Genomic DNA, 12,707 nt, shown 5'->3' on the forward strand with positions numbered 1-12,707 from the left:
GACCAATGACTGCCAAGCATGTTCAGCGCTTGGAGTTTATAGGGGTGGCCAATCTTTTGCACTTTGATGGGTTACAGCTACACCAAAGACGAAGCTCCATCTGAGCCTCAAGGTATGCATTCGCACACAATGGTGGACATCTGCTGCAGGTACAGTTACCCACCCGCATGCATCAGAATGCAGAGACGACCTACGACAACATACAGTCACGCTGGACACAGACTCTCTCCCGCCCACCTCAGCACCCTGCCACATGCTCGACCGTCATGGGTAGCTTACTGGAGCTCGGCCAGCCCACCTCAAATGCACACTGCATGCTAATCCTTCTGACACTGCTCCCATACCTGGGACTCCCATACCCAGAGGGCGTTCCCCACCACAAGCGTGTTGAGGCCATATAAAATTGAATAAAGGCGCTATATAAATCTAGTACATACCAGTGTGCCCTTCGCACATGGTTTTCAAAAGCCACCCTCATTTCACCACCTCAAACATCCATTTCCAATCTCATGCTCTTGCATTAAAATGTATGACAGGTTGGAGGCCTTGCTGCCCAGGTTCCAACGCTAGTGTTATGCTGCTGTGGCAACAGCTGTATAAGGTGCATGCCCTGTACAGCTGCGAAGACCCAACAGCCCTCTGAAGTGTGAGGGGAGGGTGCAGCTGCACCACACGTTCCATGCACATTACTATCTAAGTCCGCACAATGAACCCTTTGTTTCACACACCTGGTTAATTGCTCCTTGAGCAATCTGACCTGGAAGTGGTCCAGGGAGGCCTGTGTTGCTCCCATGAGTGCAGCTGAAGGACAATGCTGTAGCCGATGATGGCCCTGGGCGAGTCTGGCAAGGCACCCACTGCTCTGGTGAGGTGCCTGCACAAGTGGAGAATAAAGTGGGTGCTGGGGAGGATCCCGGTGAAGATGCTGTGTCTTTAAGGTGCTGGGAAAACTGATGTGCACACATTTGGCTAATTCGCAAGCTTAGGACATTACACGTGGCACTAGGCATGGTGAATGACCTGCAATGCCATGCTCGAAAGTCAACATGCCCACTTACCACATGGCACTAGATCAGGACGAGAACAGTAAGGCCATGGATGCTCCTGTGCCATGGCTGGCCAACCACCACAGAGTTGGTGAGCATTGCCATATCAAAGAGGCTACTGTGCCAAGTTGCAGGCAAACGACACAGAACATGGGAAAGTTTTCGGCCATGCCAAGGACGCTACTAAGTGCAGGTGCCAGAGAGATACTGTGCCATTTGAGAACATTCTAATGATAATAAATGTGCATTTTTATATATAGCGCTACGAACCCTCATGCATTGCATGCTCATTTATCGACCTCAGGATTCGAACCTGCGCCGGCAGGCTCTACTCGCTGTGCTATCTGACCGGCTAATAGATTTGTACACCAACGTCCAGTATAACAAACAGCACACATCCGCCCCTCCTCGTCAAACACGTCTGTCGTGACTATAGAGGTAAATCACTGGAGGAGGCCCAAGACCACCCTTCCGCACCCCCAACTTCTGGCCAGGTCGACGATGCAGAAACGCTCGCCGCCATTCATTTTACGTTGCACGAATCCCGAGTACACCGCGGAAAGAGCCTAAGGCAGCCATACAGATCAATTGAATATCTGCCAAAGGTGCTGGGGTACTGAGCCCTAATATTTAAAGGTTAAAAAGGAAGGCCACTAAATAAAGTAAAAACAGTGCAAGTGTATCCGCCCCTGCATTAAGCACCAAATTAACGCCATCAAACCATTCTTAACCAAAGAAAACGGTCTCTCAATTCCAAGAGCCACCATAAGCGCAAAACTTCACTACTGGAACGCTCTCGTAGCTGCCACCTCTAAAAAAAAAACTAAACCGACACTTCAGGCCACCCAAAATAATGCACTGAGAGCAGCCTTAAGCATCTCACAAGCAAGACAATCCGTTCACTGGCTCCCTGTCAAAGCACGTATCACCTTCAGTAAGATTCTTACTACAACTCACAAATGCCTCCATCGCACAGCGCCGCCTCCTCTGACACTCTCCACAGACCCTCTGCAACCAGACCCACAAGACTGTTACACTAACCAACTCACCGTACCACGAATCAACAAGGCTACAGCGGGAGGCTTAGGATTGCGTTACATAGCGCCGAGACTTGGAATAAACACACTGCTCTAAGAGCAGAAAGCTCGCCCACAGAAAAAAAATCTCAAAACCAACTAAAACACTACCACTCACTGCCAGACAACTACACAACGCTAATGTTATCATGCATGTATGTGTCTGTTTTCTCTTGCTGTAACCAGCGCCACGATGCCTCTGGGCTGTTGTGCGCTTAACAAATAAAACCAAAACTATACAGAGGACAAATCAGAGACTAGTCAAGGCTAACTAGGCAAGAGGTCTAAACTACGGCAAGCGTGCCCGATTGCTACAGCCGCGAGTACGGTCAAGTTGTGGGATGGGGCCGGCCTGAGCGTAACCGCTTGCTAGTAAGATCTGATAAAATCCTGAAGCGTTTATTTTTTACATTTGTATAGCGCACAGACAGCCCTTGGGCATCGAGGCGCTGTTACTTGCGGGGAGCTTAGTTGCAGGGGAGGTACAGCTGGGCATCACCCATAGCGACACACCAGCCACCAACCCAACAGCAGCGTCAGACATGTCAGGGTTGGTTATTTGCCCTCTGGTTTGCAACGCTACCTCAATCAGATCCAATACTGGGTCCCAGTCGCTACCCGTGACAAGGAAGGGGTGACCTTTAGAGGACTTGCTCTAGAAAAGGTCCATGGTCCAATGAGTCATCAGCTCCCCACTTCATACCCGGGTGCATCTGCAAACCCTGAAGGTAGACCTGCAACCACATCTCATGATCACGAGCCTGGCTAAAACTGGAGTCAGTCGCCACACATTCAGCTCAGACAAGCAACCATCCACCACGAGCTACTCTTCAGCTAATCGTCCATCGACAGCGCGGTGGCTACCACTGCACACACGAGATGCTGCATTCTGTAACGGGGCGGTCGAGTCCAATGCACAATCCTCCAAAGATGGAAGGACCACCCTTTCCATTTGGCAAATCTTGCTAATGTAGGAATGCAAGTCAGGAAAGGTAAAACTAAAGTCCACCGTTATCTTCAGATTAATGCCACCTTTAGACCCAGGGAGGCAAACTAAAATGGTTGCTTAGCCCCACCTCCTCAAAGGTGTACACTCCAGCAAAAGGCCCCTTATCAGTTAAGAGGCCTATTAAATATTTCCTGCAGCGTAGCCACCATAAAAATGGAGATCAGAAAGTTGCTATAAAGTTCTAGGTCCATAGTTCACTACAGAACAAAGTGCTACTTCCAGCAGGGGCAGTGGGAAATCTCAAAGACCTCCTGTTGGCAAAGGAGCAGATTTGTCGTGGCTCTGCAATAGAAAAATAAAACAAACAGCAGATTTGAGAAATTTGCCTAATCCAGTTTACCTGCAACAGTACCCAGAACCCTTTGAAGTACGGGTGCCAGAGAAGAGTACATGCAAGTTCTCATAGATGGGGAACAGATAACCCAATCATTTAGGCAAGGATGTCCAAGCAGGTGTTTCAGCTTCAGCACCACGCATCAAGACTGCCCACTTTAGGTAATAAACTCGTACTGCAGGTTATCCGTCTCACCCGCACCGCCTCCCCCCCTCACATTCTGTAGCCACACTTCAGAAAGGCCCAACAGTAACGAGACAGCAGGACGTTACACTTCCTTACACGGACTCTACATACATTCTATGTGGGACAGGGGGGCCCAGGTATATCCAGATCACTGAGCAGGGTTTCTGGCAAGTCTACCCAGTTCTCCAAGGTGGGGTAGCAGAGCAGCCAAGGCCCAACTCGGTTCTACGAGTATATGGTGGCAGAATCTAAGGGAAATACACCATAGAAAGTTTACATCATGTGGTCTAGTGAAAATGACACCATGGCAGTTGCAGACGAGTTCAATGACGGTTTAAATCATGCAGCTATCGAATCTCAAGTGCTGTAAAGTCGGAGGAGGGAGTCGTATGTGTAAAGGTTGCTTAACTTCAGAATGGCGACACCGGGTGGCAGCCATGTTGGAGAAAGGAAGTCAGCTAGCAGGCTAGCCACATGACTAGCAGGGAGGACTTTTAGGAACCCTCCCCCATGCCCACATTTCCTAGAGTCTTAATGACTGACTCCCAGAGACTCATGGCAGGGAGGTCAGCAAAAGTACAGGGGGCCACCCCCTTCATCCTGCTTAAACTGAGCCAAGACAGAAATAAGGCACTGGACTGCAGTGAGCACTCCGAACAAGTGGGTCCTCTTGGACCCCTGCATACTACAAAGGACATTGCATGAAAACCAATGGGGAGGGAAGGGATCAGTACTTCTGCATCAGGCTTCCAGCCCCCAGTCTCCCATCAACTAGAAGCAATGCTCACTCAGCAAGGTCCAACACTGGCTCAAAAAGCTTCTTACAAAGTTTACTTTAGACAATCAATAAGTCCCTACGATAAGATAATGATTGGTGCCCTGCGGCTGCGCTTACCTCTGTAGTCCGAAAGCTTGATTTCTTTGAACTGCCCATCAGGCATGACAGCAGTGGCCTGGAATTCAGGGGCCAGTTTCCCAATCTGTGCGTTGCCTGCCGACATTCTGATTATGGGCTGAAATGAAAGAAAGGACATAAAGGTTCTGCAGCAGAATGCGCCCAACCCCCCATGGAAACGTTTGTGCAGCTTCCATCTGGCCACCCACCATCGAAGCATAACTCTGCAAAGCTGCGGCCTCAGCACAAAGAAAATACAACTACCAAACACCCTTGAACACGTGCTTTGTACCTCAGCCACCTACAAGATGGGAAGCCAGCAGTAGAAGGCAATATATGCAGTCTGCCGACAACCATTTTCCTGGGACCTTAGAGTGGTGGCCTCACGCGACATTTGCCACAGCACAAACCTCATCGATTAAATCTCATCCTACCAGCTAGGTCTAGGACACAAGGAAAACGAACTGTAGCCAGTCCCAAAGGGCTGCAACCCCCCCTGTGCAGCAGTTCTCAGCCTAGCATTTTTCATCCCAAAGCGCTTTTTGGAGGGGGGGGGGGGGAGGGTCTTCCCTCCTTTAGTTTCTCTTCCTGCCCCTACCCTCAGATGCCCACCCTCAGAATGGTGGAGTCAGTGCACAGAGCCCCAGAGCAGTTGGCTACAGGCTCAGGCAAAGGGCACCTCCATCACCAGTTTTTCCAGGCGCTCCAGCATGATGCAACTTTCCGGTAAGGGATGGTTAATTTTGTATCCTAGTACTGCTGTAGTTCTGTATTGGTGAATATTGGCTTATCTGAAGCTGGCTACGTTTTGCGCCACTTCCCGCTTCTTTTCCATCAGGGAAAGTACCACTGGTCTGCCATTTTGAACTAGTGTCCAATAGCAGTAGGTCTAATTTTGAATCCAGTTACTGCCCGGTGCCACTACTTATCCACAGGGATCGGCCATAAGCTTGCCTTTCTCCAAAATAAGTTGCTGTTCTGCTCTCAGACCTCCCCCCTCCCCCAATTGCCCCCCAATAAATAGCACACCACATAAGAGAGCTTCCCGCACGCAGCTAGCGCAGATGTCGCACTCCACTAAAACGGCTTGCGGCTTCCTTACCACCCTTGCACCCCGGCCATCAGGGCTGAGGCAGCCTGTCACCCACCAACTCAAAGTTAGAGGGGCTCTCTAGTACACTGGAAACCTGTCCACCCACTCGCCCCCGCTCCCTCCTGGTACCCAGGAATTCCCTAAGCTTCCCAGAACAATCCCACTGCGCATACTAACAGACCTCTTACCAGACCCAGTACACCCAGTCCCCCCACCCCCGGGCCCCCATCAAAACCCACTATCCTCCAGACCTGTTCACCCAAACCTCACTTAGAACATATAACTGGCATCTGTGATCCAAGTGTACCAGCACAGGATGCCATTGCCTGGATCCTTTCAACCTCCTGTTCACATCAACGAAACACACCCCCCCTTTACATAGTTGATGAACGTTTCCCCTGGTCTGGTAGTTCTAGAGCTGGTGGAATATTATGAAGTCTGTAGATCATTTTGCAGTCTACCACCGTGAACCTTAGAAACCTGGTCTTACTTAGGCTACCCACCCCTGCCACACAACCTATGGCCCAAGTACTCATGGGAAGCCACCCAGAAGTTGCATTCTACCAAAGGTCGACTCGACCTCATCACGCCGGCCCTGCCTCAAGAATCCTCAATGCGCCGGCCCTGCCTCAAGAATCCTCAATACGCTTTGCAAGAATTGGTCCTGTTTCTTAAGTTCCACTTGAGAAGGATGGGTCGTCCTGATAAACCAGAGCCTTTTACTGGGCTGAGGAATCACACTCGCATTACGAACCATGGAGCTACCCAGTTTGGCTTGTACCACAGGATCTAGCTGTCTCAGGACCACTACGGCAATACTCGTGAGCCACCGGCATGGCACAACAGCGTGCCTTTGCGTTCACTGCTCAGATGTATCAATTACTATCACCAGCAAGCACTCATCACTAGTATTCCACACAAGTGCAGCTGTGAGAAGTGCATCACGTAGGAATGTACCGGCAGAGGTTACACCAGTTGGTGTGGTTATGAACCTCCTCCCCCACGGCTCTGGTAACTAATCTTTAGCTGCCCGGCAAAGCTAGAACCCCAACCATAGATATTACACACATGGGCATCCCAGTGTCAAGCTTCTACCAGACATAGATGTTTACACCCACTCGTAGCAAAAACACCCATGATGAAACTATAATAGCCCATCGCCTAACTATTTGATTTTATTAATAAGGTTTTTTTTACTATTTTTTGGGTATTTATTGAAGGATACATGTTTTACTAGACACCTGCAAGAGTCGGTGGGGCAATCTGATAACCCTATAAAATTGGGGGCAGATAAGTATTGGGGCAAGGCTTCCTGACCCATTTATCTTAGCGACCGGGGCCAGTATAAACAATGGAGTACAGTATAGAGCAGGAAGGAGGCAAGGTGGGGTGGGCAGAGGGGAACCTGCTGTGGTTAGGCGGTGGAGTGCAGTATTGCAACATGTGGGGGTGCAACATGTGGGGGACCAGTGGAGCATGAGAGAAGCATAAGGAGAACGGGGACGCGTTAGGGACTGAGAACAGAAGGAGTGTAAAGGAGGGAGTAGCGAGAAACACTGTTGGGATAGAGTGGAGGTTGACAAGCCCATACAGTAGAAAGGGAAGGAATGGATTGAACGCCAGCAGGAAGGCTTTGTGGACGTGGAAGAGCGCGAAGGGGAAGCAAAGAGGGGCACCTCGCCGAGCAAGATTAAAAAACGCCGAGACGGTGGCTCGCCCAGTAGCAAGAGTACCAGCAGGGCCAAAACCGGCGTTTCAGCCGAGTAAGAGACTGGACTAATGCAAAGGTTAATCCGGGCAGGTGATGAGGCTAATGTGGTGAGCTGTGGAAGAGAAGAGTACTAGAAGAGTACATCAGGTGGACATTTTAATGCAAGGAAAGCGGGACATGAAAGGCAGGAACGTAGATACGATAGTCTTGCGGAAGGTCAGGAGCCAAAGACGCAACACCCAATGAGGGACCGCAGATCAGTGGGCAGAGAGGTAGGAACAAGAGGGTCCTTGAGGTGGTCACGTCCCAAGTCACCCTGCACAAAAGCCATGCAAGCTCACTTCCAGCGAGGTCAAATGTCATGGATCTTGCCACCCCTGGCATTTGTGTGGACATCTCGTTCCCTCTATAGTACTACACTCAGCGTTCATTGTGCCATGCCACTACAAATATTCACTGAAATTACTAATAAGGCTTTGATTTCCAGCACATACAAAGAAGACTCCAAGAAAGGGAGGTGGCGCTACACAATAGCATAGTGCAAGCCAAACATTGTATACTGCCAACTACAAAATGGCCCCTCGCAGTACAAAGGTTAATGAAATTACAGCTGAACTCGAAGAAGTGTGTTGTAGAGACACCGCAGCCGTTGCAGCAACAGCATGATTGGGGGGATGGAGGGTATCGCAGAGCAACAATCTGGCCTTACCAGGCCCGTTATTTGGAGGCATACTGGCAAGTGTGTGCCTTGCAGGAATGATACCCATGCACAAAGTCTGGAGTGCTGCTAGATACCAACCATGTAAGGTGCCAGGGTCTACAATAGCATTTTCTGATTTTTGGTTATTTATACATCTAACCAATGCACAGGTGCACAGGTTGAGAGGCACTACCAGCAAATCAGTATCCAGCATGCAAACAAAAGACCCATAAAAAATGACAGCTACTTTTAAATACGAGAACCAGGCAGGAGGGGTATTGGACAAATTGTGTTTTCACCAGATAACACTGTAAACCTACGTGAATCTAAACCACGTTCCAACCTAAATTCCTGGTACATACCCCATTTGAGAGAACTGTGCAAAACCAAAAGAAATGCAGAAGTACGTTGGAAAAACTGCCAAACACCTAATAACAAAACTACGCTGACCACAGCTTCCTGCAACTACAAAGAAGCTATCATTCAAGCTAAAAAAATTACTATGAACGCATCACGCTAGCAGAATCGAAAACAAAATTGTTCAAGATTAACTTGAATCCCCCAACGCCCCTACCGACAATTTTATCACAGATGCCACATGGTGTACTAACATCCAGAAGGCTCTCCTGGATAAAATATTGATGCTCCAAACCAAAATTAAACAATATACCTGCTGACTGACCCTGATCACAAGATACCCACCCCCAACAATAGCGGTCCCGAATCTTCAATCAAACCATTCAGCTTCTCACATTTAGACACCTGGGAAGTGGTAAACATTAGGAAGCTAAAACCGTCCAATTGACAAAGGCGACGCCTGCCCCGCTCCAGGCATTAAAGCGGCTATGTATGGCCTCGCACCTTTCATTACAACCTCATCAATGCCTCCTTTAAAACAGGTAGGGGGCCCGACAATTTAAAAAGATGCTTGGGTCATTCCACTCATCAAAAAACCCACTCAACCCCAGCAAAACTTCCAATTACAGACCCATAACGACAGTGCCCTTTCTACTAAAAATTATGGACTGCGCTGCCCATTTACAAATTCAAGCACATCTAGAAACTAATAACCTCCTGGGCCTTACGCAATCTAGCTTCCGCCCCAGACATGGCACGGAAACTGCCTTGATTGCCCTGGTGTTTTATATCTTGTATTCCGGTTACAAGGTCAAACTAGCACTCCTACTACTGCTCGACCAATCGGCGGCCTTCAATCTTGTCAACCATCAAATACTGTGCCAACACCTAAAAACAGCAGCACACCTCAGACTCTGCTACCTCTTGGATCAGGTCTTTCCTCGCCAACAGAACCATGAGAGTTTTCTCGCCTTCAGCCTCTGCTGAACCTTCTCCAGTACTCTGTGGGGTCCCTCAAGGATCAGGTCTCCCCTACGCTCTATAATGTCTTTCAGCCTTTTCGATATTCTTGATTGCAGGGGTGTCTCGTATACCAACTACACAGATGACACCCAGATACTTATTCCCCATCACAGGAGACCACACTGCAGACACAAAAGCCCTTAATAGAATCTACCCAGTAATCCAAACCTGGATGGCACACCATGGACTGTTTAAACGATGAGAAAACCGATACTAATACTCTGTTCCCACTCCAGACTGAACAAACTTGACCCTTCATTCAAATCCTTCATTATGGATGGCAATACCATCACAGCCTCCAATATCTTGGCATTTACCTAGATGATACATTATGCTTCAGACTAAGGCCGTGGCAGCAGCATCTGCCCATACCGGCACGCTAATCACTGCGTGTGGGCCATTCCTTACGACACCCAACCGCATCACCCTGGCCAGAACGCTAGTTATGTCAAAAATTGATCATTGCAACTCTCTAGGGACTATCCTCAGAAACATTAACTACAAGCGACACAGAATAACGCCATCAGGGCCGCCCTCAACATCCCGAAGAAGTTACACATCTGACTCAAGACGCAACCTTAATTGGCTAACTTTTGCACAGAATTGCCCTCAAAACAAAGCCAGAGCCAATCTCGCCCCTGCATACCACTTCAACAGACTTCTGCCACACACCACAACAAGGCACCTGAGATCGGCCCAAGTCCACACTATGGCCATCCCTAGATTCAAGCTAAAGAATTCAGGGGGATCCAGCCTTTATGTCCAGGCGGCAAAGCTATGGAACACGCTTCCGCTGTCCATTAGGTTTGAACCCTCCTTCCCTATTTTCAAGAGAAAATCTACACTCTGACTGCATGAACTTGATCGACAGTCAGCATTCTCATGCCTCTCACTAGTGCGGCTACGCCCTTTTGTTTATGGTTTGCACTCAATACTGTGTCCTGCCTACTCTTGTTGTAACCCATTTAATTTGTAATTTAATGATACACGCGTGTAACTGTACTGCTTTAAGAGCTTCAAGACATGCGCACAGCTGCCTCCGGGCCAGGAGCGCTCTACAAAAAAATACAAATACAGCACTCATTTCTATTAACACCCTGGGCGGGGGCACCAGTCAAGTAGAGCTTGGCGCATGGGCTGCATTCACTGGCATAAGGCAGCTTCCCGAGCCAAGTTAGTGTTGCAAGGCAGGGTAGGACTGGGGCATTAACTGGTCTCCGCACGTCGTGGGGAGTCAGTCCGACGCTGTTTGAAGGTAAAATGTGAAACTGTACATTTTAAACAATATTTATTCCACAAAACTGGTCAAACCTATTAACCGCATAGTGAAGTTCCCCAATTTGACCCAAAAAAAACTGGCCCACCAAGCCTTTTTGTTTGGGTAATGGGCGTAGTGCCCTATAAGGCAGCCTGAGCCTGCACCTTCCTTAGGCCCTCACCCCACGCCTCTTTAGCACCAGGTCTCAATATGGATTTTAAACATTGAAAGCAAAAAAAAATGTAAAAAAAGTGTGCAGAAAGAAAAAGCAACCCAATGCACTAGAGATGCTGAGATTTATATTTAGGAGGAGTGGGGGGTGGGGAGTAGGAAATTGTGGTAGGGTTTGAGGGCCGGGAAAGGAGCGAAGCCCTCGAGCTCAGTGCTGGTCATTGGGCCAGCTCTCGGCAGATCCGAGATCCGGCACCAGATGTGTAGCCGGATCTCGGGATCCGGCCAGAGTCAAGGCCCAAGCCCATGAACCGCGCTGGAAAAAAGAAAGAAAAAAAGTGTCCGCGACGGCAGCATTTGCCGTTTACCGCAGCTCTGGCACTGATGTGTAATGCACAATGCTCACTACATGTACAACTGAAAGGAATCTGTTGTACATGTAGCGAGCATTGTGCTTTACACACCAGTGCCGCGTAAAAGGCAATGCTGCCCTCGCAGGCGTTTTTTTTTTTGGCACAACAAAATGAGCCAGGGTTCATCAAGGGGGCCTGGCCTAACTGCAGGCGTCCTGCTGGCCCATTAGGCCACGCCCCCCTGAAGAGCCCCGGCTCAATGGGCTACTGGCACCCCTGTCAGGCAGCCTTTTGTAGTGATCAACACCCTCTCCCCAGGGGCGAGGGTGTTGATCTCTGCATTTATTTTCTATTGGGTTGCCTGGCAGGGGAAAGCGCCTCGCCTATTCAGCCTTAATGGTGGCGCTTCCCCTCGGCAGCTGGGGAGCGCAGCGTAGCCATTAAGGCTGAAGGGGTGAGGCCGCTGAGGCAGTTTTCCTGAAGACTGAAACTCAGTTTGTCTTCAGGAAAACGGCCTCAGCTTCCAGCGGCCTCACGTTTCTCTCCACAATGGTGGCACCGGCCCACAGGCATCTCCTGCTTAAAGGGATCTCCTGCTTAAAGGGATGCCTCGCAGGTGCGGCGCCACCATTATGGCTGAAAGGCATTTTTTTTCTGGAGCCTGAAGCTTTCGCACACGAGCGAGAGCTTCAGGAAAAAAAAAAATCCTTTTCTTGTAGTGGCGAGGGAGATTAGTGGGCCCCACAGGGCCCCGCCTCAGATTGAAATTTCGGAGCCTGCCGGAAGCCCTGGCCGGTGGTAAAAGGCAATGTTGCCTTTGTGGGCACTTTTTTTTTAAAGTATTTATCTGATCGGATGGCCACTACCAACCCCGCCGCCTCTAGACCACGCCCCCTCTTCCCCCAACTCCTTCCCACCCGCACTTGTGGGATCCCCCACCACATTTTTTCCATTTCCACCACTGCTCGAGCCCATCTCCCAACTCCCTGAGAAGCAGACGCTTCTCCAGGCAGAGAATTGGGGGGGGTAGATCTCTCTGCAGGGGCCTCCCTCCAGAATGGCCTCCCTGCCTCTCAAACTTGAACCAGAGCTCCCGAAGTTCCGGAAGACCTTCTCCCTCTCCCGCCCCTACTAACCTTACTCTCATGCACCAACTGAATGCCAGACCCCATGATCAGTCTCCCCTACACTGCCTCCGGGCCTAACGCGCACGGGGGCTGTAACCCCACAGTTCACTGCCTCCTTGCACTAAACCAGAGACGCGCTGCACTTCGAGCAATGCGGCCCAGATTACATTTCCGCCCTTCCTCCCCCTGGCACTTCTTGCCCACCCCCCCCTCCTGCAGTTCGAATTGTTGCACTTGCACGATCTGAAAAGATAGTTTGGCTTGTCCTCCCTCCGACTTCCCTCCCTTGTCTTGTTGCGCCTAGAAACCCTTTGTAGAGGCGCGCTAGACATGGGAGACGATGGAATGAATGTGTGTGGCTGGCCCAG

At 49.8% G+C, this 12,707-nt stretch overlaps 1 protein-coding gene across 1 annotated transcript in view; it reads right to left on the bottom strand.

Moving 5' to 3' along the window:
* Window positions 1-12,707, bottom strand: part of PRDX1 (peroxiredoxin 1) — a 56,097-nt gene that overhangs the window by 23,855 nt on the left and 19,535 nt on the right. The window contains exon 2 of the mRNA XM_069642379.1: window positions 4,547-4,664. Coding sequence (XP_069498480.1) covers window positions 4,547-4,652 — 106 coding nt within the window. The 5' untranslated portion in view covers window positions 4,653-4,664. The remainder of the gene's footprint in view (window positions 1-4,546; window positions 4,665-12,707) is intronic.

The sequence above is a fragment of the Ambystoma mexicanum genome, chromosome 1q, assembly GCF_040938575.1.
Source record: "Ambystoma mexicanum isolate Mex_15411 chromosome 1q, UKY_AmexF1_1, whole genome shotgun sequence".
NCBI lineage: Eukaryota > Metazoa > Chordata > Amphibia > Caudata > Ambystomatidae > Ambystoma > Ambystoma mexicanum.